This window comes from Coregonus clupeaformis, unplaced genomic scaffold, assembly GCF_020615455.1.
Source record: "Coregonus clupeaformis isolate EN_2021a unplaced genomic scaffold, ASM2061545v1 scaf1821, whole genome shotgun sequence".
Classification (NCBI taxonomy): Eukaryota; Metazoa; Chordata; class Actinopteri; order Salmoniformes; family Salmonidae; genus Coregonus; species Coregonus clupeaformis.
Genome location: NW_025535275.1, coordinates 73,599 through 99,338, shown reverse-complemented (window position 1 = coordinate 99,338; position 25,740 = coordinate 73,599). Strand labels below are relative to the sequence as shown.

Sequence of the window (25,740 nt, the reverse complement as noted above, 5' to 3'; positions counted from 1 at the left end):
TCTTTTTAAGTGGGAGAACTTGCACAATTGGTGGCTGACTAAATACTTTTTTCCCCCACTGTAATAGGTTTCTGCCCATATAAGACATGTCTATGTTCTGGAAAGTTTGCTGTTACCTACAACAGTCATGCTAATCACATTAGCGCACGTTAGGTCAACCATCCCGTATACGGGACACCGATCCCGTAGAGGTTAAACTCTGTAACTGTTTTAAAGTCACCTTTGGCCTCATGGTGAAATCCCTGAGCTGTTTCCTTCCTCTCCGGCAACTGAGTTAGGAAGGACACCTGTATCGTTGTAGTGACTGGGTGTATTGATACACCATCCAACGTGTAATTAATAACTTCACCATGCTCAAAGGGAAATTCAATGTTTCTCTCAATTTGTCCACATATTAGTTTACATTCCTGTTAGTGAGCATTTCTCCTTTGCCAAGATAATCCATCCATCTGACATATCAAGAAGCATGATAATTACACAGGTAACCCTTGTGCTGGGGACAATAAAAGGGCACTCTAAAATGTGAAGTTTTGTCACACAACACAATGCCACAGATGTCTCAAGTTTTGAGGGTGTGTGTAATTGGCATGCTGACTGCAGGAATTTCCACCAGAGCTGTTGCCAGAGAATGTAATGTTAATTTATCTACCATAAGCCGCCTCCAACGTTGCTTTAGAGAATTTGGCAGTACGTCCAACCGGCCTCACAACCGCAGAACAGGTGTAACCACGCCAGCCCAGGATCTCCACATCCGGCTTCTTCACCTGCGGGATCATCTGAGACCAGCCTCCCGGACAGCTGATGAAACTGAGAAGTATTTCTGTCTGTAGAAAACCCTTTTGAGGGAAAAACTCATTCTGATTGGCTGGGCTGGCTCCCTAGTGGGTGGGCCTATGCCCTCTCAGGCCCACCCATGGCTGCACCCCTGCCCAGTCGTGAAATCCATAGCTTCGGGCCTTATGAATTTATTTCAATTGACTGATTTCCTTATATGAACTGTAACTCTGTAAAATTGTTGCATGTTGCGTTTATATTTTTGTTCAGTATTTATGTGTGTGTATATATATATATTCCTGTATTATATACATGTATTCTGACTGGAGAGTAAATAATAATCAAATAAAGACCAGAAAAGAAGACCCCATCTGCTTAACAGGTGAGTTGGGATACAGCTTCCATTGCGTTGGCAATCTTTAGCTATAACCATTCAGAGAACAATATCCTTCATATCTTTGCCTATTTTAAACGGCAGTAAAAACATCTCAATAGTAAATATAAAGTACTCCAGTTTCGATGGTATAATGTGCAGGGATTACATTTCTCAGTATATTGTTGATTTGAGTCGCCATCAAACTGAAGTACAAAAAGTAGGCTATAGAATAAAGTTATAGAGGCTTATATTAAGCGCCGTTTTTGGCCTGAATAATTATTTACAGTTCCCATCAGTATGCCATTATGAGTTTGGGTTTAGCCCTCTGACTCCGAGTCTCTAGTGGGCGGAATGTTCTAAGATTACAGCAGTCTGCTACCCAGTTCGTTGGGAGGAATTAGAAAAAAACGCCCCCAGAGCGACTGGTTACGTTCCAGTCCGTTTTTAACGTAACCATAACCGATGAAAAATAACGTGTGCGCGCGACTGGTGACGAAGACCACCTGGAACGCACCCCTCTTTTCTACAGCTGTGTAGCAGCACACATCAACGGAATGCACGACCCGAAAAGCAGCGTGGCTACAAATAATACGTCTAAAATATGCAAATTAATCGATACTGAACCAAAGTAGCCTTGGATGACACAAAATACTGTAATAAACGATAATTACTGATGGTAAGTTTACTAAATATATTGTCGTTTTCATTGAACGACGAGAACATTTCAGAATGACATACATAAATTGTGCTTTCTAACGTTAGCATTTTTCCACAACTTGACAATATGTTCATTTGTCCTGTTATGAGTAATAAGCGAAACTTTCACAATCATCTGGAAGAATTGTATTGAAAGATGTCGGGTCACATTAACGTTACCTAACCACATTATGGTGTGTTGTTAGCAAGGCTAGCTAGTTGGCAAGCTAGCTGGCTTTTGTTCACTAACGCTTTCTTGGACATCGTCAATGCATGTTTTTTTTTTGCTAGGTAATTTTGTTCTCAACTACACACGGCACATACAGACGTTTTTGTTAGCTAGCTATAGTTTAAAAGCAGTAGTTGGATCACTAATTTCTGGAACTAGTCAGCGAATGTAATGGTGGATTGTGTGGCTAACGTTAGCTGGCTACGTCTGCTATCGTCGAATTGAAAATGCGCTACAGAAAGCTCGTGGGATTTCTAAACGTGTATAGCTGCTTAGTTTGATTGGTAGGTATGTACTCTCCAAACACTTACCTAATTAGCTAGTTTACTAATTATTTTCATTAGACATGTCATGGATTATTATAAAGCTATAGATAACCCACCAATATGGCGTGAAGCGCTGATTTGCTACAACAACAAATGTTATTGCAATCATGCATGTTTTCTTTTAGCGCGCTCTTGTCATCAGGTGCATAATTTTAGGGAAGTCGATACATTTTACTAGATTGTGTTATGTAATGAAGACATGTTGATGTGCAGTAAATCAGATACATATGGTTTATTTCTTGATATCAGGGCCCTGCGTTTTTCTTGACTTCTGTATAAATATCTTAAAATAATGCTTTATCCCTACACCATTGCTCCATGTAGCCAATAACTTCTACCCCCCTAACACCTGAAATCCACCTAGCATGAAATAACCGAGCCCCATTCATTTTAAATGAAAGGAAGCAAAGTGGGCGGGGACCGTTGGCGAAATTTCCAAGAAGGGCCCGCAATTCCGGGAGCATCTGCAGGAATCCCTCTTTATACTTCTATTGGTCAATTTTTAAGCTGGGGGGGGGCTCCTCCAGTACAGTAGGTGGTTGTAATACACAATAGCATCCAACAGCCGATAAACCCCACAGAAGAAGGGCCGGGGGCGACAACGGTAGCTAGCTAGCCGTATACTGGTAGACCGTGTCCTTCGCCCCCGCCTGTCGGGCACTGTTTTTCCACAGTTATGTTAGCGAGGGCAGGTATTTGGCACGCGGGAGCGAAGGACACTGTGTTAGCTAGCTAGTAAGGAGGACTCTGGTGCGCAGCAGGAAGCTAGCTAGCACACGGTGGCGCTAAGTAGCATACGGCAGGGGGAGACACCATTAGACTGCCCTTTGCCCCCGTCTGTCGGGCACTGTTTTCCCGCAGTTATGTTAACGACGGTGAGGGAAGCTAGTAAGGAGGACTCCGGTACATAGCAGTCTGGAGTGAAAAACTCAGATAATACTTTTATTTCCCTTTTGAACCACATTCAAAAGTGTCACACAAGCATGAAGCAGTGTTGCCAACTCCTCAGTAAGGAAAGTACCTATTGGCTGTCCTAAAAGACGTCATCACATAATTTGCATTATTGGCCATGTGCATGTAATTGTGAATAACGTCGTGGGAGAGACAAAAAGTGAGTAAAAAACACTCTACATTTACATCAGCCAGCGGCGGCTTCCCGCATGCGCGATTCATTTGCAGTCTGGACGCGGAGCGGGGAACATCTCCTGCTCTGACTGCAGCTGGGAGGGACTGCTGCGCGATGACTGGGCTGCCTGTGAGTGCTTTGGGACGTGGGTGGGGCCCACGGCGGGTGGGGGTGGGGCCCACGGCAGCACCCGCTGCTCGTTGAGAAGAGTAAGAACGATACGTGCTTTCACGTCAGTCTCCAAGTCTCCAATAACACCAGAAAAAGTCGCTAGATTTGTCGCTAGTTGCTTTTTTAAAAAATGTGTCGCTAGAGGGGTCTGAAACGCGCTAAATATAGCAACAAAGTCACTAAGTTGGCAACACTGGCATGAAGATGTCTTTCTCGAGGAGGGGGTGTTCATGCAGGAACCAATGGGATGCGAGGGGGCGGACGTTCCTGCAGCTGCGGGAGGACATTTCATGAGTATTGGCATAGAACATCTGGAGTGATAAGTTGAGCCTTCTTGAGTGCATGACATCACTCTGAGCCCTTACAAAACATGGCAGACAATTTCTCTCACCTCGGATCTGAAATCAGTAGTAACCACCAATTTCAATGAATGTTAACATAAAATGTAAATACAAATCTGACATTCCCACGCCCCAATAACGAGGAGGGCTTGCTAGCTTGCTACAGTATTTGATTCATATAATCCGTTTTCTTCTGAAACAGCTCAGCTAGCTAGCGAAGTGCTAATTTGCGACGCCAGTGAGCTAACGTTAGCTATACTCGGGAGCTTATGGGGACAGGCGCTTCAGGAGCCAGTGGGTTAGATGCGTTTCCACCAGTGGAGGCTGGTGGGAGGAGCTATAGGAGGACGGGCCCAATGTAATGGCTGGAATGGAATCAATGGAACAGAGTCAAACGTGGTTTCCATATATTTGATGTTTGAAACTGTTCCATTAATGCCATTCCAGCCATTACAATGAGCCCGTCCTCCTATAGCTCCTCCCACCAGCCTCCTCTGGTTTCCATCATGGGCAATAACTGGCTACTAGTTTGTTTTCAGCCAAATATGTTCAACTCATAGCTAGTTTATCCAGTAACCACTTCATTTAGAAGGATAGCTAGTATGCTAACTCACACTGGCCATGCAGTAGCCAACTTGTGACGCCAAAAGACACAGCTATCTCGACTTGGGAGCTCATGGCAGAGATATTAGAGATAGTAATCCCATTGGGCAATGAGTGGAGGAACTTATAATGGTGCTTTCAAGATAACTGGGAACTCTGAAGAAGAAGAAGAAAAACGGTCAAATCGTAGTGATCTTCAGGTCGGAAAGTCTGCTCTAGAAAGAGGCCTGAGTTTCCAACTTGGAATTCCGAGTTGGATGAAAGTTAATGTTTTTTCCCAGTCGGCGCTAGTTTTTTTTGGGGGGGGGGAGTTCCCAGTTGTCTTGAATTCGGCATAACTCTTCACCCAGCAGACTGTTGACCAATCGCGTTCATGTTGTCATGCTGCGTCACGCAGTTGCTAAGCTAATCGTCATGCAATCCCTTCTCAAAGTCAGGGTGCGAGTTGAGAAACCTGCTTATTTTCCTCGAAAGTATGTAATGTCACGATTCCCAAAGCTATACGATATTACTGAGCACAAGTTAATTATTTAACATATTGGAAAATATTTGTAATGTTGTACTTCTTGTTGAAGAAATTCATGCTAATTTATTCCCATTCACTTCTTGAAGGAGAGTCCTCCTTGTCCCAGAATCGTCCAGAATGCCCCGCATTGACGCATGAGCAACGTACTCAATGTGCGGTAATATGATTCCATCTCTTCAAAAGTGTATCTGCTCATGGCACACAGGCTACATTAGCCAACTGGTTAGACATGATTACACCACGGGCAACAATAACTGGCAATTAGTTTGCTTTAAGACACTGACCAGCGCATTTAGGAGCATAACTAATTACTGAAATATAGCTGGGTTTCCGTTAGCAGGTAAATGCCAGCTTTTGGCTAAAAATAAAAACGATATAAATTCTCAGCCAAATTGTCCTGAAAAATATTTTAAAATCCATTGCTAAATAATGCTTTTTATTCATTGATGTAAATACCAGTCGATGTGCTCAAACTTCAAAGGCAAATATACATAGGCTAATGAATCCTCAAGCTGCTGGGACATTAGTGTCAGTGCGTGTTTCTATATTTACTCACGTTAAAAACGCGTGGTCCTCAAGCAATGTTCCCTCAATTTTTTTGTCACACATCTCCTTCGCATAGAGTTGATCAGGCTGTTGATTGTGGCCTGTGGAATGTTGTCCCACTCCTCTTCAATGGCTGTGCGAAGTTGCTGGATGTTGGTGGGAACTGGAACACGCTGTCGTACGCGTCGATCCAGAGCATTCCAAACATGCTCAATGGGTGACATGTCTGGTCAGTACAGTGAGGGGAAAAAAGTATTTGATCCCCTGCTGATTTTGTACGTTTGCTCACTGACAAAGAAATTATCAGTCTATAATTTTAATGGTAGGTTTATTTGAACAGTGAGAGACAGAATAACAACAACAAAATCCAGAAAAACGCATGTAAAAAATGTTATAAATTGATTTGCATTTTAATGAGGGAAATAAGTATTTGACCCCTTCTCAATCAGAAAGATTTCTGGCTCCCAGGTGTCTTTTATACAGGTAACGAGCTGAGATTAGGAGCACACTCTTAAAGGGAGTGCTCCTAATCTCAGCTTGTTACCTGTATTAAAGACACCTGTCCACAGAAGCAATCAATCAATCAGATTCCAAACTCTCCACCATGGCCAAGACCAAAGAGCTCTCCAAGGATGTCAGGGACAAGATTGTAGACCTACACAAGGCTGGAATGGACTACAAGACCATCGCCAAGCAGCTTGGTGAGAAGGTGACAACAGTTGGTGCGATTATTCGCAAATGGAAGAAACACAAAAGAACTGTCAATCTCCCTCGACCTGGGGCTCCATGCAAGATCTCACCTCGTGGAGTTGCAATGATCATGAGAACGATGAGGAATCAGCCCAGAACTACACGGGAGGATCTTGTCAATGATCTCAAGGCAGCTGGGACCATAGTCACCAAGAAAACAAGGTCCCCCTGCTCAAGAAAGCACATATACAGGGCCATCTGAGGTTTGCCAATGAACATCTGAATGATTCAGAGGAGATCTGGGTGAAAGTGTTGTGGTCAGATGAGACCAAAATGGAGCTCTTTGGCATCAACTCAACTCGCCGTGTTTGGAGGAGGAGGAATGCTGCCTATGACCCCAAGAACACCATCCCCACCGTCAAACATGGAGGTGGAAACATTATGCTTTGGGGGTGTTTTTCTGCTAAGGGGACAGGACAACTTCACCGCATCAAAGGGACGATGGACGGGGCCATGTACCGTCAAATCTTGGGTGAGAACCTCCTTCCCTCAGCCAGGGCATTGAAAATGGGTCGTGGATGGGTATTCCAGCATGACAATGACCCAAAACACACGGCCAAGGCAACAAAGGAGTGGCTCAAGAAGAAGCACATTAAGGTCCTGGAGTGGCCTAGCCAGTCTCCAGACCTTAATCCCATAGAAAATCTGTGGAGGGAGCTGAAGGTTTGAGTTGCCAAACGTCAGCCTCGAAACCTTAATGACTTGGAGAAGATCTGCAAAGAAGAGTGGGACAAAATCCCTCCTGAGATGTGTGCAAACCTGGTGGCCAACTACAAGAAACGTCTGACCTCTGTGATTGCCAACAAGGGTTTTGCCACCAAGTACTAAGTAATGTTTTGCAGAGGGGTCAAATACTTATTTCCCTCATTAAAATGCAAATCAATTTATAACATTTTTTACATGGGTTTTTCTGGATTTTTTTGTCTCTCACTGTTCAAATAAACCTACCATTTAAAATTATAGACTGATAATTTCTTTGTCAGTGGGCAAACGTACAAAATCAGCAGGGGATCAAATACTTTTTGCCCTCCCTGTATGTAGGCCATGGAAGAACTGGGACAATTTCAGCTTCCAGGAATTGTGTACAGATCCTTGCGACATGGGGCCGTGCTTTATCATGCTAAAACCTGAGGTGATGGCGGCGGATGAATGGCACGACAATGGGCCTCAGGATGTCATAACCAGTGGTGGAAAAAGTACCCAATTGTCATACTTGAGTAAAAGTAAAGAAACCGTAATAGAAAATGACTTGAGGAACAGTGAAAGTCACCCAGTAAAATCCTACTTAAAAGTTTTGGTTTTAAATATACTTACGTATCAAAAATAAAAGTATATATCATTTCAAATTCCTCATATTAAGCAAGCAAGACGGCACAATTGTCTTGTTTTATTTTATTTACAGATAGCCAGTGGCACACTCCAACACTCAGACATAATTTACAAACAAAGCATTTGTGTTTAGTGAGTCCGCCAGATCCAGATACATTTTTTATGCTTAGCAGGACAGAAAATGTAAGGATTACTTTTGGTTGTCACAGAAAATGTATGGAGTAAAAAGTACATTATTTTCTTTTGGAATGTAGTGAAGTAAAAGTTGTCAAAAATATAAAAAGTAATGTACAGATACCCCAAAATACTTTAAAGCACTCCTTACGTAGTTTTTTTTACATAAGTACTTCACACCACTGCTCGTAACGGTATCTCTGTGCATTCAAAATGCCATCGATAAAATGCAATTGTGTTCGTTGTCCGTAGCTTATGCCTGCCCATATCATAACCCCACCGCTACCATGGGGCACTCTGTTCACAACGTTGACATCAGCAAACGGCTCGCCCACACAACACCATACACGCTGTCTGCCATCTGCCCAGTACAATTGAAACCGGGTTTCATCCATGAAGAGCACAATTCTCCAGCATGCCAGTGACCATCGCAGGTAAGCATTTGCTTACTGAAGTCTGTTACAACGCCGAACTTCAGTCAGGTCAAGACCCTGGTGAGGACAACAAGCACGCAGATGAGGTTTCCTGAGACGGTGTCTGACAGTTTGTGCAGAAATTCTTCAGTTGTGCAAACCCATAGTTTCATCATCCCTCCGGGTGGCTGGTCTCAAGACGATTCCGCAGGTGAAGAAGCCGGATGTGGAGGTCCTGGGCTGGTTACACGTGGTCTGCGGTTGTGAAGCTGGTTGGACGTACTGCCAAATTCTCTAAAATGATGTTGGAGGCGGCTTATGGGAGAGCAATGAACATTACATTTTCTGGCAACAGCTCTGGTGGACATTCCTGCAGTCAGCATGTCAATTACATGCTCCCTCAAATCTTGAGACATCTGTGGCATTGTGTTGTGACAAAACAGAACATTTTAGTGGCCTTTTATTGTCCCCAGCACAAGGTGCACTAGTGTAATGATCATGCAGTTTTTTTTTTTTTACCTTTATTTAACCAGGTAAGCCAGTTGAGAACAAGTTCTCATTTACAACTGTGACCTGGCCAAGATAACGCAAAGCAGTGCGATTAAAAACAACAACACAGCGTTACATATAGTTTTAGTACATTTAGTTTTACTAGTGTTTAAGAGCAGTTGGAGGCTACGGAAGGAGTGTTGTATGGCGTTGAAGCTCATTTGGAGGTTTGTTAACACAGTGTCCAATGAAGGGCCAGATGTATACAAAATGGTGTCGTCTGCGTAGAGGTGGATCCGAGCGTCACCAGCAGCAAGAGCGACATCATTGATATACACAGAGAATGGAGTCGGTCTGAGAATTGAACCCTGTGGCACCCCCATAGACTGCCAGAGGTCCAGACAACAGGCCCTCCGATTTGACACATTGAACTCTATCTGAGAAGTAGTTGGTGAACCAGGCGAGGCAGTCATTTGAGAAACCAAGGCTATTTAGTCTGCCAATAAGAATGCGGTGGTTGAAAGAGTCGAAAGCCTTGGCCAGGTCGATGAAGACGGCTGCGCAGTACTGTGTATTATCGATCGCGGTTATAATATCGTTTAGGACCTTGAGCGTGGCTGAGGTGCACCCATGACCAGCTCGGAAACCAGATTGCATAGCGGAGAAGAGTGGGATTCGAAATGGTCGGTGATCTGTTTGTTAACTTGGCTTTCAAATACTTTCGAAGGGCAGGGCAGGATGGATATAGGTCTGTAACAGTTTGGATCTAGAGTGTCACCCCCTTTGAAGAGGGGGATGACCGCGTCAGCTTTCCAATCTCTGGGGATCTCAGACGTTACGAAAGAGATGTTGAACAGGCTAGTAATAGGGGTTGCGACAATTTTTGGCGGCTAATTTTAGAAAGAAAGGATCCAGATTGTTCAGCTCTTTCAGAACATCAGCTGTCTGAATTTGTGTGAAGGAGAGGCGGGGGGAATGGGCAAGTTGTAGCGGAGGGTGCAGAGCTGGTGGCCGGGGTAGTGGTAGCCAGGTGGAAAGCATGGCCAGCCGTAGCAAAATGCTTGTTGAAATTCTCGATTTATTGTAGATTTATCGGTCGTGACAGTGTTTCCTAGCCTCAGTGCAATGGGTAGCTGGGAGGAGGTGCTTTTATTCTCCATGGACTTTACAGTGTCCTGTAGCAAACTTTTTGGAGTTAGTGCTACAGGATGCAAATTTCTGTTTGAAAAAGCTAGCCTTTGCTTTCCTAACTGATTGTGTATATTGGTTCCTGACTTCCCTGAAAAGTTGCATATCGCGGGGGCTGTTCGATGCTAATGCAGTATGCCACAGGATGTTTTTGTGCTGGTCAAGGGCAGTCAAGTCTGAGGAGAACCAGTTTAATCAGCTTCTTGATTTGCCACACCTGTCAGGTGGATGGATTAATTTGGCAAAGGAGAAATGCTCACTAACAGGGATGTAAACAAATTTGTGCACAACATTTGAGAGAAATAAGCTTTTTGTGCATATGGACATTTTATTGTATCTTTTATTTCAGCTCATGAAACATGGAACCAACACTTTACATTTTTATTCAGTGTAATTTGAGCTTTGTTAACAAGTGCTTTCATAAATGCATGGCGCGGGCCTTGTTACGTAAATCAACCTGCTACGAAAATCTAATCTGACGTTAATTTGACAAAAGCTGGATCCCTTTCAGCCATAACCGGCTGGTGTTCGTAGACGGCCATGTTTTATTTATTAGGCCTAATTAAAATGTTACTGCCTAGGCGAAATTAAATTAGAGGCTTAGATTGTATTTGAAAACAGCTGTGTTTTATTTATTAATGAACATTTTCATACAAATAGGTAGTTAGCAAATTGTCTTATACAAATATAATATTTTGAAATGGTATTCCTGTGTAGGCTTCTTGGCTAAATGTTTTTTTCTTAAATGATTTTCATTTATGATTTATAGTAGGGATGAAGACGCAGCGGGCTATGTTTTGCTTTTCATGTTGGTATAAGAACATTGTTCTACTTTTATATTACAATTTTACAGGCTAATTTCTATTGTTAAGATGAATTACAATAATCTAAATGTGATTTTGAACACCGTGGGTGGACGCCCTAATGCGTGCATATGGATGTCCGGTACATTTCTCAAATGTCCACATTTTCCTAACAGAAACCTTGTCGTGGATGCATGTCCTATTCTTTTGAGTTAACTTGCTCATATCAAGCAACACGTAGCAGACCGTTTGTGGGAAGGTAATAAGAGAATGATCGGACAGTGAAACTAAAATCGATTGGTAGCTAGCTGGTGAGGATTTCATTTATTACCAGCTAAAGTAGCTTTTCCCAAATTGTTCGGTTGGCGCTAACTGCTCATGCCAGTGGCACGAGCTAGCTAAACAGACAGCGCTGTAGAGCATCTGTGTTACCTCACGCACTCAAGAAGGCTCAACCAATCACCCAATGGGTTCTGTGTCGAATCATGAATATTCACGAAATTACCCCCACCTTCCTACGGAAGGAAATTTTGTGGACCGTTGGGCGACGCGAGCATGCGCGAGGGAGCGTGAAAAGGGCGGGGGCGGGACCGAAGTTGGGGAAACTGAACTTTATGCAAATACTCTGACGTCCCAATGCTTTTGACCAATTGAAGCGCCACAAGGTCCTTTTAAAGGAAAACAGTTTTTTAGGAAAACCAATAGTGTGATTGCGGCCCGTAATTCGTGGTGTTCTTGCATAATTAATGTGCTATGTTTTAGCTTAAATGTATTTGTAATCATTAATGTGCTATGTTTTAGCTTACATTTATTTTTTATCTGATGTGTTGGATAGCAGCTGTAACGGATACCAGCCACCCCACCCCTCTTTTATCAAAGCTGTAATGAAGTGATGTAATAAATTAACAGACACCCTCACCATAACGTTAACAGGACTGCGGGAAAGCAGTGCTCGGCAGGCGGGGCGAAGGACACTGTCTACCGGTGTCCCAGCTAGCTAGTGGTCTCGCCCCCACCTGTGTACCGGAGTCCTTGCTTAAAAATTGACCAATAGAGGTATAAAGAGGGGTTCCTGCAGATGTAGGAATGCCCACGTGCAGGAACGCCCAGAATTGCGGGCTGCAATCACACCCTTCTCAGTAAAACCGGCAACTACTTGCAATTCTACACATTTTGACATTGGGCAGAGAGAAAGGTGTGCAGTTTTAAAGCCAATTTCCTGCAATTCTACACTTTTTTTCCCCATGGGGCAGAGAGTTTGTTTTGCAGTTTTATAGGTAATCTCATGCTATTCTACAGGTTTTGCCTTGAGGTTGAGAATTTTGTAGTTTAAAAGCTACTTTTCTGTCATTCTAAATATTTTTTTGGGGGAGCCTCGCAGGGGTGCGTCCTACGCCACTGATCCAGTCTATACATGAATCATATCTATTAATCACTTGAAATTAAAGTTGCACTCCAGTTTCCTTTTCACCTAAGTTATTACCTGATTTACTGAACAAAAGGCTCATCTCAATAGGTGGCCCAGGTATCCTCATGACATCAGTGTAGCTGAAGTGTTATTGTGTGGATCTATATTCATTATATAATCATTGCTGAGATTGTGGAGGAGCATATTGAATTACAGATAAGAATGTAGGCTAGGTCATTTGGTCAATAGTTTCAGAAATGAGGTGTATATACTGTATCTGTAAACTTTATTTAGCTTGGATTGAGTTTGGAGATTTACTAATTTTACACACTTTGAGGAGATAATTTGATCATATATTCTTGACATGTGTTTTCTTCTTCATTTTTCAGGAAACTGACAACCCAAGATCAGCCAGTTGAGGACACCTGAGCCCCCCTTTGTACTGTGACTGTCTTGTACCACAATGCTTGGCCTTCAGGGAAGCACCTCATCCCCTAAAATGTATCGCTGTGTGGCTTGTTCAGCCACCTTTACTGGATTGGCATCCTTGTTGGTGCACCAAGCTTCTCATGCAGTTCAATATGACAAGCAACCACCACTATCTGAGAAGCAGCCTCTCTGCACTCACTGTGGTGAAGTGTTTTCAAACAATGAGCTCCTAGACCAGCACTGCTGCAAAGCACTACCTGAGACCCCGGCTCCCTCTCTTTTTATCTGTGATTGTGGGGATGAGTTTCAGAACTTTAATGAAATGCTTGAGCATAAAAGATCTCATGTCTCAACCCCCCAGCAGCAGACCCAGGAGACTGATGCCAGATATTCGAGCCAAGGAGAATGCAGTCTGATTGAACCTGCCCAACCAGTCTCCCCTCAGCCAACCCTTAGCCAAACCATTTTGGGCCTCAGTCCCCCCTCTCATTCCTCACCCCTATCTCCTGTCATACCTAGTTCAATTCTCCCACCGCTTAATAGCACATTCACCGTTCCTGAAGTCTATACAAATAAGGGATTTATTGCCCTAACCAGACCTCCAGGCCCAAGTGAGCAAGAATTACAGCCTGAAGGGCTTGACCAACCTGAGAACATCTCTACTGCACAGGAACCCTCAGCACAATCCGTCCAGGATGAGTCTCCTGAGGATACAGACTGTCCCGTCACAAGCAGCGTAGCTTCAGAAGATGCCGGCGCACCTAAGAATAAGACAATAATGAAGATGATAGCAAATGCCTACATGAAACGTTTTCAACCTGCTCAACACTACCCATTAAGACACAAGAGACATGTGGTCCCCAAAAGAGAGCTTATACCAGTGGAGGTAACCACAGAATCCAAACAAACAGCAGCATCCACAGCAGGGCCAACTATTGGCCAGTTACGACACCTGCTTACAAAGTCTGGTGCAAAGACAATAACCCGTCCATCTAGCAGTAGTGGTATCATATCTTTGACTCAGACCTTCTGCCCTGTGGTAGTTCTTGAGACCCGCCAAAAGCTTATTGATTCTAGCAATAGGGCCACACAGGGGAGATATCAATGTGGCCGCTGCCGGAGAGTTTTTCAGGATTTGGACAGCTTGACAGTGCATCATGCCTTACACAGGAAAGAGATAGTGAAGTGTTGTCGTCACTGTAAACAACTGATGATTGGAAAACCACCCCTGCCAGACAACCACATCTGTCCCCTGGCTCCCCAGCACCTTACCTCAGTGGGGAGTAAGTACCCCTCTATCAACAAGACTGCATCATTCCATAATCAAAAGCAAAAGAGGCAACAACAGCAAAGAAGCTTCCAAAATGTTAAAGCTAGGACACCGTACTTTTGTCAAGTGTGCAAGCACAGCTATGCCCGTAGGTATAATCTCAATGTGCACAAGTGTCAGGGGCCACCCAATCCTTCTGCATTTGGGACAAACATTAAAGCAAGGGAGCCTTTCACAGGCATCAACCAGAGGCCTCTGATCTCCAAAAGCATCGGTGTGGGCACTGACATCACTCGTCAGATAAAGGAGGAGGTGATATCTGCAAGGCAACATCCTCAGTTTCCTGATTTGCTCTGGTCCGGTTCACCTAAAAGCTTCTCATCCTTCGATCCCAAAGTTTCCAAACATGTAACACCAGGAGAAATTGATTCAGGATCTGCGACACTACAGCAAGGAGATGGAGTAGGTGACGATAGTTTTAAACAAGGAGGGAGAGATGGAGAATGGACAATGCCTTTAGATGATTCTGAGATCGACGTGCTGATTGAGGCAGTAGATGCAGAAGACGACGATGATTTAATGCTACAAGAACCTATTTCTCAGGGTAATGTCGAGTCCACCAAGGATGGCGTGCCTTATTTCATAAAAGACGGTGCTAGACGTTTTCCCTGCTATAGATGTCAGAAAACTTACAGTCGAGGGTGCACATTAAAAAAGCATCAAAGGCTGTGTGGAAATAGGTCATTTCTGCCACAATCTACCTTCGGGGCGGTAGCACAGAAAGTCAACAAGGGTCAATTCCAATTTGATTGCCATGTCTGTGGGAGGAGCTTTAACCGCAAAGATAACATGTTGGTTCATAGGAAGAAGTGCCAGTTAAGTAGAACCGTGGCCAGGAATGATAATGGACATTTACAACAGTGCATATCAGCAGCCCAGGCACCACCACGTCTCGGGGCACAAAGTAGTAAAAGTCAGGAGGATAATGGGGCAAATTGGGGTATTATGTCATTGCCCAATGTTCTCCCCAGGAGAGTGACGTGTGAGTGTGGGGCAGGCTTCACATCCCCACGGCTCCTCCTAGAGCATTTGCAAAAGCATGCACAGGAGTCCTACACCTGCCCCACATGTGGTGAGACACTGAGTTCCTGGGCAGACTATGAAGTCCACCTACAAGTGCACATGCAACCTCGGCACCAGATGTACGGGGGAATGCAACCGCAGAGCTCTCCACCTCTACTGCTGAGGTTTCCACAGCAGCCACGTCAACGTCGGCAGCCCCTGCCAAAGCAGCGACCTGCGCTTCCGCAACACACTCTGCCAGCGCAGCGTCCTCAGCCAAATCAACAACCTCTGCGGAAGCCTAGGAAGCAGCAGCCGCGCAGTGTGTGCATACGATGCAGCAACACCTTTTGCAGTCGGGGCGCGCTGCTAAAGCACCTCTCCTGGAATCGGTGCAAAGGTGACAGAGGTGCCGTTTCAGCGAAGGCAAACCACTGTTCTCGCTGCAGCATGGACTTCCCCAATGGCCTCAGCCTCAAGTTTCACCAGCTAAATGGAATGTGCAAACCTGCCTTGAAGCCCATGCGTTGCCCTGTGTGCGTGCGCTGGTTTGGCACTGTGGAGGGACTCCAGAAACACCTGCAAACACACGACCAGACCAATTCGTTCCGCTGCCTCATCTGCCAGCGCCTCTATCCCAGCCTCCGGTCACTGAAAGACCACCGCAGAAAGGTCCATTGCATTTTGTCTGGAGACACAGCGCAGGTTACAGAATAATGAGAATGAATGCTCTGAAAATCATAATCCAAGTGAACATATATGAACAATGATTTTAGCAAAGTAATGTTTTTGCAAGATCGGTTATTGATTTGAGGGATGTCTTGTGTAACCATATAATCATTTTATTGTACTATACTACTTTGATTCTATTTTCACTGTCTAGCAATATACTTTTCTTGCTCACTTGAACCTATTTTCATGGTCATAGTTGTAAACTGTTGTATTGTGCTGTAAAATGCAATATAATAATATAATATGCCATTTAGCAGACGCTTTTATCCAAAGCGACTTAGTCATGTGTGCATACATTTTTACATATGATGTTCTTAGCTTGGTCTTAAAGGGATACTTTGGGATTTTGGCAATGAAGCCCTTTATCTACTTCCCCAGGGTCCGATAAACTCATGGATACCATTTATATGTCTCTGCATAAAGTATGAAGGAAGTTAGAGGTAGTTTTGCTAGTTACCGTAGACTTTGTCATTGCGCTAACGCTAGTTAGCGAATTCCTTAAAACTGCACGCGGAGACTTAAAAATGGTATCCACAAGTTCATCTGACTCTGGGAAGTAGATTAAGGGCTTCATTGCCAAAATCCTGAAGTATCCCTTTAACTCCTCTTCAGCCATCATTAAAATGTGCCACTTATTGTTCAAGTGCTATTTTAGGTTGTGCTAAAACGTTGATGGTTATATCTTAGTGTGGTAGCTATCAGTGCATTGTGGAGGAAACAATTGTAAGTGAATATACACTACAGAGTATGTAAACACCTGCTCGTCGAACTTCATTCCAAAATCATGAGCATTAATATGGAGTTGGTCCCCCCCTTTTAGGCCTGGCTCGCAGTCGGCGTTCCCATTCATCCCAAAGGTGTTCGATGGGGTTGAGGTCAGGGCTCTGTGCAGGCCAGTCAAGTTCTTAAACACCGATCTCAACAAACCGTTTCTGTATGGACCTCGCTTTGTGCACAGGGGAATTGTCATGCTGAAACAGGAAAGGACATTCCCCAAACTGTTGCCACAAAGTTAGAAGCACAGAATCATCTAGAATGTAATTGTATGCTGTAGCGTTAAGATTTCCTGTCAATGGAAGTAAGAAAAACCATGAAAAACAGCCCCAGACCACTATTCCTCCTCCACCAAACTTTACAGTTGGCACTGTGCATTGGGGCAGGTAGCGTTCTCCTGGCATCCACCAAACCCAGATTCGTCTGTTGGACTGCCAGATGGTGAAGTGTGATTCATCGCTCCAGAGAACACGTTTCCATTGCTCCAATGGCGGCGAGCTTCACACCACTCCAGCCGACGCTTGGCATTGCGCGTGGGGATCTTAGGCTTGTGTGCGGCTGCTCGGCCATGGAAACCCATTTCATGGAACTCCCGACGAACAGTTCTTGTGCTGATGTTCCAAACTGCATCTGGAAGCTCGTTAGTGAGTGTTGCAACCGAGGACAGACAATTTTTACGTGCTTCAGCACTCGGCGGACCTGTTCTGTGAGCTAGATGCTTCCACTTCACAATAACGGCACTTACAGTTGACCAGGGCAGCTCTAGCAGGGCAGACATTTGACGAACTGACTTGTTGGAAAGGTGGCATCGTATGATGGTGCTACGTTGAAAGTCACTGAGCTGTTCAGTAAGGCCATTCTACTGCCAGTGTTTGTCTATGGAGATTGCATGGTGGTGTGCTCAATTTTATTCACTTGTCAGCAACGGGTGTGGCTGAAATAGCCGAATCCATTAATTTGAAGGGTTGTCCACATACTTTTGTTTGTGTGTATGTATAGTGTATCTGAGCACTTCCATCAAAACAGAAATGTATAGGAAATAGCATGTAGTGTGTGTTGCTCCTTGTTTTAATAAAGCCCCATTAATAGATGAAAGATTTGAGTTGATTGTCACTAACAAGGTTTCCAATCATTTTATGTGTATGAATTACCTGACAGAAACTCATGACAGGCCTGATGGAAACAGAACATTTCTTGGTAAAATGTCCTAATGTCGACAAAATAAATATGCCACACAAGTAAACAATGCGATGGTAACCTATTGAATGTTTTAATTTATTTGGTACATAAAAACGTAAGCAAAAAATGCTTTTTGTGTGGGGTCCTAATAGTTTGTAGCCCAAATGGTTCGGACACTACCAAACAGAAGTCGACCTTGCCGACTTCAGACGAGTCTCGACACTTGTGGTGTTTATGAGAGTATCCCCTTTCCAAAGAGTGGTCATAATAGTTTGTAGGTCAAACTACAGACGTTTTCGTGAGAAGACCGGTTTTCGGGATGTCTCATGGTCTGACAACCACTCAAGCCCTTTCACCACAGATGCGGAAGTGCAACACTGGGGGATGTGGCGGATTGAGATGCAGCCAATGCAAAAAAAAGCATCTAGTTTAAACTGAGTTTTGATGGGGATTTTTTAAAATGTAATTTAGATTAATTCACCAGTGCATTAATCGACTCTAGGGGGCTTACATCCGTTTTTGTGTGCCACGAATTAAGTAGGAGGTAAAGGCTATACTATTTACAGAATCTTCCCATTTAAAAGACTGGTACTATTTGGTGAAATGTAAATGGACCACAGGGGGGGACTGACTGGTTGACCATTAAAGCTTAAAAAGGAGCATCTAAAAACGGTATATTTCACAGACTTGTTTTTAGGATAATGTGTGATAATGAATATGTTGATAATTGAGCATTTTTCCAATCTTTGCCTTCTTCCTAGCGTCGTACAAACCATCCTGATCTCGCGAACTTACATTCTGTGTAGCGGAACGGAATGTTAACTTGTGAGATCAGGATGGTTTGTACTAGGCTAGCTCCCCTCTTCCCTTCATTCACACATTACCAGACTCAACCAGAGATACTGGATATAATGACACGATGCTTGTCTCCACCCTAACAATGAGATTCTTGTCCACAGAGTGGAACAGCGGGCTGTCAAACTCCCGCCTATTCTTCTCTTTGGATTGGTGGATACATCTCGTCATTTTAATATCTATTTGAATATGCAATTAGGGGTGTTAACGTCAACCGCCTGTATTCAATGGAGAGTGAGATTCTATGCTAGCTTCTTAAATATACATAGACGCCTCAATTTTCACCAGGAATAACCAGAAGTGTTTTTTCTCCAAGTAGCCGGGATGTCCCGTGCATCACACTTATATCAGTACACTTGTTACAACCTAAGCATTACGAAACTTCTATTTGATCAAATAAACCTCATGTATAAAAACAGCTATTAATTTTTATCTTGACTAAATTTGACATTGACCCCCATACAAAAACGTCTCTCTTGCTAAGTAATTAATGTTGAAGCTGAACGAGAGATTCACTGAAGATGGCGGAAACGGATGATGAAGTGGAATCTGAATACAATGGCGCGAGAATTGGAGTATTGTTCAAAAGAATGGAAAACTGAGCAAAATAGGGTACAGTGATGAGAATGACCCTTCCTATCTAGTAGGAGTACGGTTTGTTAATAAGGAGCAGCTGAGCAGAGTACCAATCTTGAAGAAACCATTTGAGTTATCCAAACTGGTGGAGAGAGTGGTGGGTAAAGTGAAGGATATGAGGATCACGAGAGGCGGGCTTGTTTAGATTTTTTGTGATTCTGCTGAACAGAAGGAAAGTGCGTTGTGTCTTAATCGATTTGATACGTTTGAAGTGTTGTGTGTGTCTTTTCGGAACAGGCACCCCTTAAGGGGGTTATATCTGGCGTTTCGTGGGAAGTTGATTTGGAAGAGATGAAAAATATTGCTGGAGTGATTGAAGCACGTCGGATGAATCGAGTGGTGAATAGGGAAAAAGTGAAGAGTTTATGTTATTTTATTTTATGGAGTCTCCCTAATGAAGTGTGGTTAGGGTATATTAACTACAGAGTTGGAGCATTTATCCCAAGAACAATGCAGTGTAGCCTTTTTCTGTAGCCTGTCAACTATGTGTCTGTCTATCCCTGTTCTCTCCTCTCTGCACAGGCCATACGCTTCACACCGCGTGGCTGCTGCCGCTCTAATCTGGTGGTCCCTGCGCGCACGACCCACGTGGAGTTCCAGGTCTCCGGCAGCCTCTGGAGCTGCCGTTCTGTGGCCAACAAGGCAGAGTTCATCTCAGCCTATGCTACCCTCCAGTCCCTCGACTTCTTGGCGCTGACGGAAACATGGATTACCACTGAAAACACTGCTACTCCTACTGCTCTTTCCTCGTCTGACCATGTGTTCTCGCATACCCCGAGAGCATCTGGTCAGCGCGGCGGTGGCACAGGAATCCTCATCTCTCCCATGTGGACATTCTTTATTTTTCCCCTGACCCATCTGTCTATCTCCTCATTTGAATTCCATGCTGTCACAGTCACTAGCCCATTCAAGCTTAACATCCTTGTCATTTATCGCCCTCCAGGTTCCCTTGGCGAGTTCATCAATGAGCTTGACGCCTTGATAAGTTCCTTTCCTGAGGATGGCTCACCCCTCACAGTTCTGGGTGACTTTAACCTCCCTACGTCTGCCTTTGACTCATTTCTCTCTGCCTCCTTCTTTCCACTCCTTTCCTCTTTTGACCTCACCCTCTCACCGTCCCCCCCTACCCACAAGGCAGGCAATACGCTTGACCTCATCTTTACTAGATGCTGTTCTACTATTCTCACTGCAACTCCCCTACAAGTCTCCGACCACTACTTTGTATCCTTTTCTCTCTCGCTCTCCTCCAACACTACTCACTCTGCCCCTACTCAGATGGTAATGTACCGTCGCAACCTTCACTCTCTCTCTCCCGCGACTCTCCTCTTCCATCCTATCATCTCTTCCCTCTGCTAAATCCTTCTCCCTCCGATCTCCTGATTCTGCCTCCTCAACCCTCCTCTCCTCCCTTTCTGCATCTTTGGACTCTCTATGTCCCCTATCCTCCCGGCCGGCTCGGTCCTCCCCTCCTGCTCTGTGGCTTGACGACTCATTGCGAGCTCACAGAAGAGGGCTCCGGGCAGCCGAGCGGAAATGGAGGAAAACTAGACTCCCTGCGGACCTGTCATCTTTTCACTCCCTCCTCTCTACATTCTCTTCCTCTGTTTCCGCTGCTAAAGCCACTTTCTACCACTCTAAATGTCAAGCCTCTGCCTCTAACCCTAGGAAGCTCTTTGCCACCTTCTCCTCCCTGCTGAATCCTCCTCCTCCTCCCTCTCTGTGGATGACTTCGTCAACCATTTTGAAAAGAAGGTTGATGACATCCGATCCTCATTTATTAAGTCAAAAGACACCGCTGGTCCTGCTCACACTGCCCTACCCTATGCTTTGACTTCTTTCTCCCCTCTCTCCAGATGAAATCTTGCGACTTGTGACGGCCGGCCGCCCAACAACCTGCCCGCTTGACCCTATCCCCTCCTCTCTTCTCCTTGACTGCTGGCCATGTCCCTTCCGTCTTCAAGAGAGCGAGAGTTGCACCCCTCCTCAAAAAACCTACACTCGATCCCTCCGATGTCAACATCTACAGACCAGTATCCCTTCTTTCTGTTCTCTCCAAAACTCTTGAGCATGCCGTCTCTAGCCAACTCTCCTGCTATCTCTCTCAGAATTATCTTCTTGATCCAAACCAGTCAGGTTTCAAGACTGGTCATTCAACTGAGACTGCTCTTCTCTGTGTCACGGAGGCTCTCCGCACTGCTAAAGCTAACTCTCTCTCCTCTGCTCTTATCCTTCTAGACCTATCCGCTGCCTTTGATACTGTGAACCATCAGATCCTCCTCTCCACCCTCTCCGAGTTGGGCATCTCCGGCGCTGCTCACTCTTGGATTGCGTCCTACCTGACAGGTCGCTCCTACCAGGTGGCGTGGCGAGAATCTGTCTCCGCACCACATGCTCTCACCACTGGTCTCCCAGGGCTCAGTTCTAGGCCCTCTCCTATTCTCTCTATACACCAAGTCACTTGGCTCTGTCATATTCTCACATGGTCTCTCCTGTCATTGCTACGCAGACGACACACAATTCATTTTCTCCTTTCCCCCTTCTGATAACCAGGTGGCGAATCACATCTCTGCATGTCTGGCAGACATATCGTCAGGGCGGCAGGTAGCTTAGTGGTTAAGAGCGTTGTACCAGTAACCGAAAGGTCGCTGGTTCTAATCCCCAAGCCGACTAGGTGAAAAATCTGTCGATGTGCCCTTGAGCAAGGCACTTAACCCTAATTGCTCCTGTAAGTCGCTCTGGATAAGAGCGTCTGTTAAATGACCAATTTATTTATTTATTTATTTTATATCAGTGTGGATGTCGGTTCACCACCTCAAGCTGAACCTCGGCAAGACCGAGCTGCTCTTCCTCCTGGGGAAGGACTGCCCGCTCCATGATCTCGCCATCATGGTTGACAACTCCATTGTGTCCTCCTCCCAGAGTACAAAGAACCTTGGCGTGACCCTGGACAACACCCTGTCGTTCTCCGCTAACATCAAAGCGGTGACCCGATCCTGCAGGTTCATGCTCTACAACATTCGCAGAGTACGACCCTACCTTACACAGAAAGCGGCACAGGTCCTAATCCAGGCACTTGTCATCTCCCGTCTGGATTACTGCAACTCGCTGTTGGCTGGGCTCCCTGCCTGTGCCATTAAACCCCTCCAACTTATCCAGAACGCTGCAGCCCGTCTGGTTGTCAACCTTCCCAAGTTCTCTCATGTCACCCCGCTCCTCCGCACACTCCACTGGCTTCCAGTTGAGGCTCGCATCTAAAACAAGACCATGGTGCTTGCCTACGGAGCTGTGAGGGGAACGGCACCTCCTTACCTTCAGGCTCTGATCAGACCCTACACCCAAACGAGGGCACTACGTTCATCCACCTCTGGCCTGCTAGCCCCCCTACCTCTACGGAAGCACAGTTCCCGCTCAGCCCAGTCAAAGCTATTTGCTGCTCTGGCACCCCAATGGTGGAACAAGCTCCAGTGGATAGGTCTTCATTGCAGGCTGCAGGGGTTGTCTTACACCAAGAGGATCCTGACATTTTAAAGTTTCAAAAGGTGGACTTTGTGGCCTTTATCACAATGGTGATAAATGGCACTGCCAAGATGGAGAAAAGATCTAGGAAGATTGAAATCATTGTGATTGCAGCAGATCGGTTCCTGGGGCTGAAAGATTTCACAGCAAAGGATTTACATGGAATATTAGCAAAAGACGTACCACCTTCTCAGGTCCTACGGCTTGAGAAAAGAGATCTGGAGAACCAAAAGTAGGAAGAAGTGGAAGTTTTGTTTGTTTTGGCAATGTACTCTTTTTATTAGGGTGGATTGTTAGAATCACTAAGTATGGATTTTATTTTATTTTGGGTTTCAAACCGTCCAGTTGGTGGCGGCAATACAACTGTTGGATGTAGTCCTCCATAAAACCCACAGAAGAAGAATAATTAATGTTCTGTAGACAGATTTTGGGCGGAGTAAACCCTCTCGCTTCGCCTCTTCCTCTTTGACTCAACTAATCAACTTGCATTCTCCAACCCGACAGGCGGCAGTGTTACATTGTATTTGCAAGTTTACCCGCCAACGAAACGAAGTAAGTTGTATTTTCCACCTCGCTGCTGCGTTCCAAAATTCAGCCTATAAGGTTATGAAATATGAATAAGGTTACGTAGCAATGGCATCGCTAGATTACAAATGTCCGAATTTTAGATGATCAATGGCAGTAATATGAACGTGGATAGCAGTGACTCGCAGGTGTAAGGTAATGCTGCTAACGTTAGCTAGGCTAGCTATGTTTGGGGGATGGATAGCTAACGTTAGCTAGCTAACTATACTAACAAACATTTCCTAGGCTGGCTAGCTATATAGTTCGGTGTGTATATATACCAAATATAATTACTTGTGTCGATGTATTATTAAGCTATAGTTTGCAGATTGGGTTTTCGCTTTTGAACACCCTGCTGGTCCAAGAAACAAAGACCGCCATATAGTCCATGATGAGGCAGACCCCCAAATATGGACCAGCGCCGGGCTAGTTAGCTAGTTAAGTCTAAAGGCTAGCACGCCCTACAGCTACCTACTGTTGTGTTGCTGAATTATGTGCTCCTCTTTTTATGCAATACTTCCCTGTGGATATATCATTTGTAATCAGTACTGTTGAACAGGCTTTCAAAACTAATATCCTTTTTGTTACCTCAGACACTCCAGAGAGACCCTATTCTACATGAATCATCGCATCAAGGACAGGTCAAGATGCAAAAGCGGAACTATATGAAAGGGAAAAGGGAGCATGGTGATGATGGACCCCCTTTTTGCTTTAGTTGTGAAATGATCTTTCCAGACCAAACGTCATTTCATGACCACTTTTGTCCTGCAGCGGGTTACATCTGCTCCTGTGGAACAGAGTTCTCCATGTATGTTGATATGATGGACCACAGCGGATTACATGAACCAGGCCACACGGTAATTAATTATAGCACCATAAAGAAGGAACAATATCAGAGGGAGAGAGAGTACAAGGAGCAGCTTTCGAGGCTGGTATTGAAGGCGGGGCAGGGAAGCTGGGCTGGGCAGGAAAGCTGGGCTGTGCCTGCACCAACTCCGATGCTATCGGCCCCTATGCAACGAGCCACAAAGCCTCCACCTGGTCCAAGTGCCCCAACAACGGACCTCTGGCACCAATTCCAGCCAGTGGTGTTGGTGGAGACCCTGCGCAAGTTTGGTAGGACAAAGCCCTACAGGTGTGCCTACTGTGAACTGGGCTTTGCAACAAAAGACTTACTCTTATGGCACCACAACACTCATGCAAGAAATAAAGTCCATGGCTGCCTGCGGTGCGGGTTGCTCCTGCTCAGCAACAACAAGTCACCCCAGCCTGGCCACCACCAGTGTGGCTCTTATCGGGCAACTCCTGAAACCAGATTCACCACTGCCACAGTGCTGAGTAACAGGAAACAGCCCGCGGGGTATGCTAAGAAGGTTGTCCAGCGTCAGCACTGTCCTGACCCGTTCAGTGGGGAGCTGCAGCTAGGGATGCATATGGTCTCACAGCAGCCCGTTCCAGGGACTTCTGGAACAAAATACTTGAAGTGTAGAGTGTGTCAGGAGCTCTTCCAAACTGTCAAGCTGCTCGAGAGGCACCGTTGCACAATGGCGGCGTCCTTTTTTGCGCAGGAACTGGGTCAGACGTCTGGCAAACAGCTCAATGGTCACAGAAAAGGGAAGGAGGGGACCAGCCCATACTCCTTGCCTCGAAGGAATGGTGACAAGGAGCTGGCGTTCAACATTCAAACTTCGACGAATGTAACTGTATACGACCACAAGGCAGTAGGCCCGGATAGGGGCACCGGGTTGTCTGCCGTTTCTGTAAAAACAGAGGTTTCGGATGATGACTGTTTTGTGATTGAGGATGCGTTCTCGTGCTAGTCGGAACTAGGAAACTCTGAAATTTCCGACTTGCTAACTGGTTGAACTCGGCACGTGTATAACTACAACCAGTTAGCAAGTAGGACATTTCCGTGTTTCCTAGTTCCGACTTGCACGTGAATGTGGCATAAAAGCGCCTTCACCAAACCAAGTCAGCTGTTATACCAACAATTAACCTCTTCCCTCCCAGTACTGCAGACATGAACAGTGCAAATGTGAACCCACTGCATTTGCAATGGACATAAACATCTTCTATGGGTTATGGGTTTGGTCCCTTTTCGTAAGGTACCATCTTAACTCTTATCTAACTATTCAATTTACAACTAATCTGTCAGTAGCCTAGATTTAATTTTTTACTCCATTTTTTTATTTTATTATGAGTTGTGTGTTTGTCAAATGACATTGAACATTTTTACATATGCAGTATCAAATCAGTCTGTATGGTTCAGATAACTACAAACATTGTATGATAGTTTGTCTTTTGAAAATGCTGTTAGTTTTTTTTACAGGAGTTTGGCTGAAAATGTGTTATAAGCAGCATTGGCCATATCACAAGGACATGTTGGTTCTTTCTAGCCATTTCTGTGATCTTGGAATAAAATAAAGTATTTTTTGTTTCTGCTCTCTCCCTTTCC

The 25,740-nt window shown here is 44.9% G+C and overlaps 2 protein-coding genes across 5 annotated transcripts; both read left to right on the top strand.

Moving 5' to 3' along the window:
• Positions 1 to 1,647: 1,647 nt before the first annotated feature.
• LOC121585353 lies at positions 1,648 to 16,063 on the top strand. 3 transcript variants are annotated; one of them, XM_041901729.2, is made up of 3 exons: positions 1,648 to 1,826; positions 5,255 to 5,320; positions 12,658 to 16,063. In XM_041901729.2, the coding sequence occupies exon 3, from the start codon at positions 12,732 to 12,734 to the stop codon at positions 15,744 to 15,746; it is 3,015 nt and encodes a 1,004-aa protein (XP_041757663.2). In that variant the 5' UTR covers positions 1,648 to 1,826; positions 5,255 to 5,320; positions 12,658 to 12,731; the 3' UTR covers positions 15,747 to 16,063. The 3 variants fall into 3 exon arrangements, with proteins under 3 accessions (XP_041757663.2, XP_045074751.1, XP_045074750.1); XM_045218816.1 differs by having other exon boundaries at positions 5,255 to 5,325; XM_045218815.1 differs by lacking the exon at positions 5,255 to 5,320.
• Positions 16,064 to 23,198: 7,135 nt separating this feature from the next.
• LOC121586115 (zinc finger protein 771-like) lies at positions 23,199 to 25,726 on the top strand. 2 transcript variants are annotated; one of them, XM_041902608.1, is made up of 2 exons: positions 23,199 to 23,273; positions 23,879 to 25,726. In XM_041902608.1, exon 2 carries the CDS (start codon positions 23,933 to 23,935, stop codon positions 25,103 to 25,105), a length of 1,173 nt encoding a protein of 390 aa, XP_041758542.1. In that variant the 5' UTR covers positions 23,199 to 23,273; positions 23,879 to 23,932; the 3' UTR covers positions 25,106 to 25,726. The 2 variants fall into 2 exon arrangements, with proteins under 2 accessions (XP_041758542.1, XP_041758541.1); XM_041902607.1 differs by lacking the exon at positions 23,199 to 23,273 and adding an exon at positions 23,280 to 23,441.
• The last annotated feature ends 14 nt before the right edge of the window (positions 25,727 to 25,740 follow it).

Excerpts from the sequence above, each read along its gene's own strand:
- LOC121585353 (XM_045218815.1), top strand. The coding sequence starts at position 12,732 with ATGCTTGGCCTTCAGGGAAGCACCTCATCCCCTAAAATGTATCGCTGT.
- LOC121586115 (XM_041902608.1), top strand. The coding sequence starts at position 23,933 with ATGCAAAAGCGGAACTATATGAAAGGGAAAAGGGAGCATGGTGATGAT.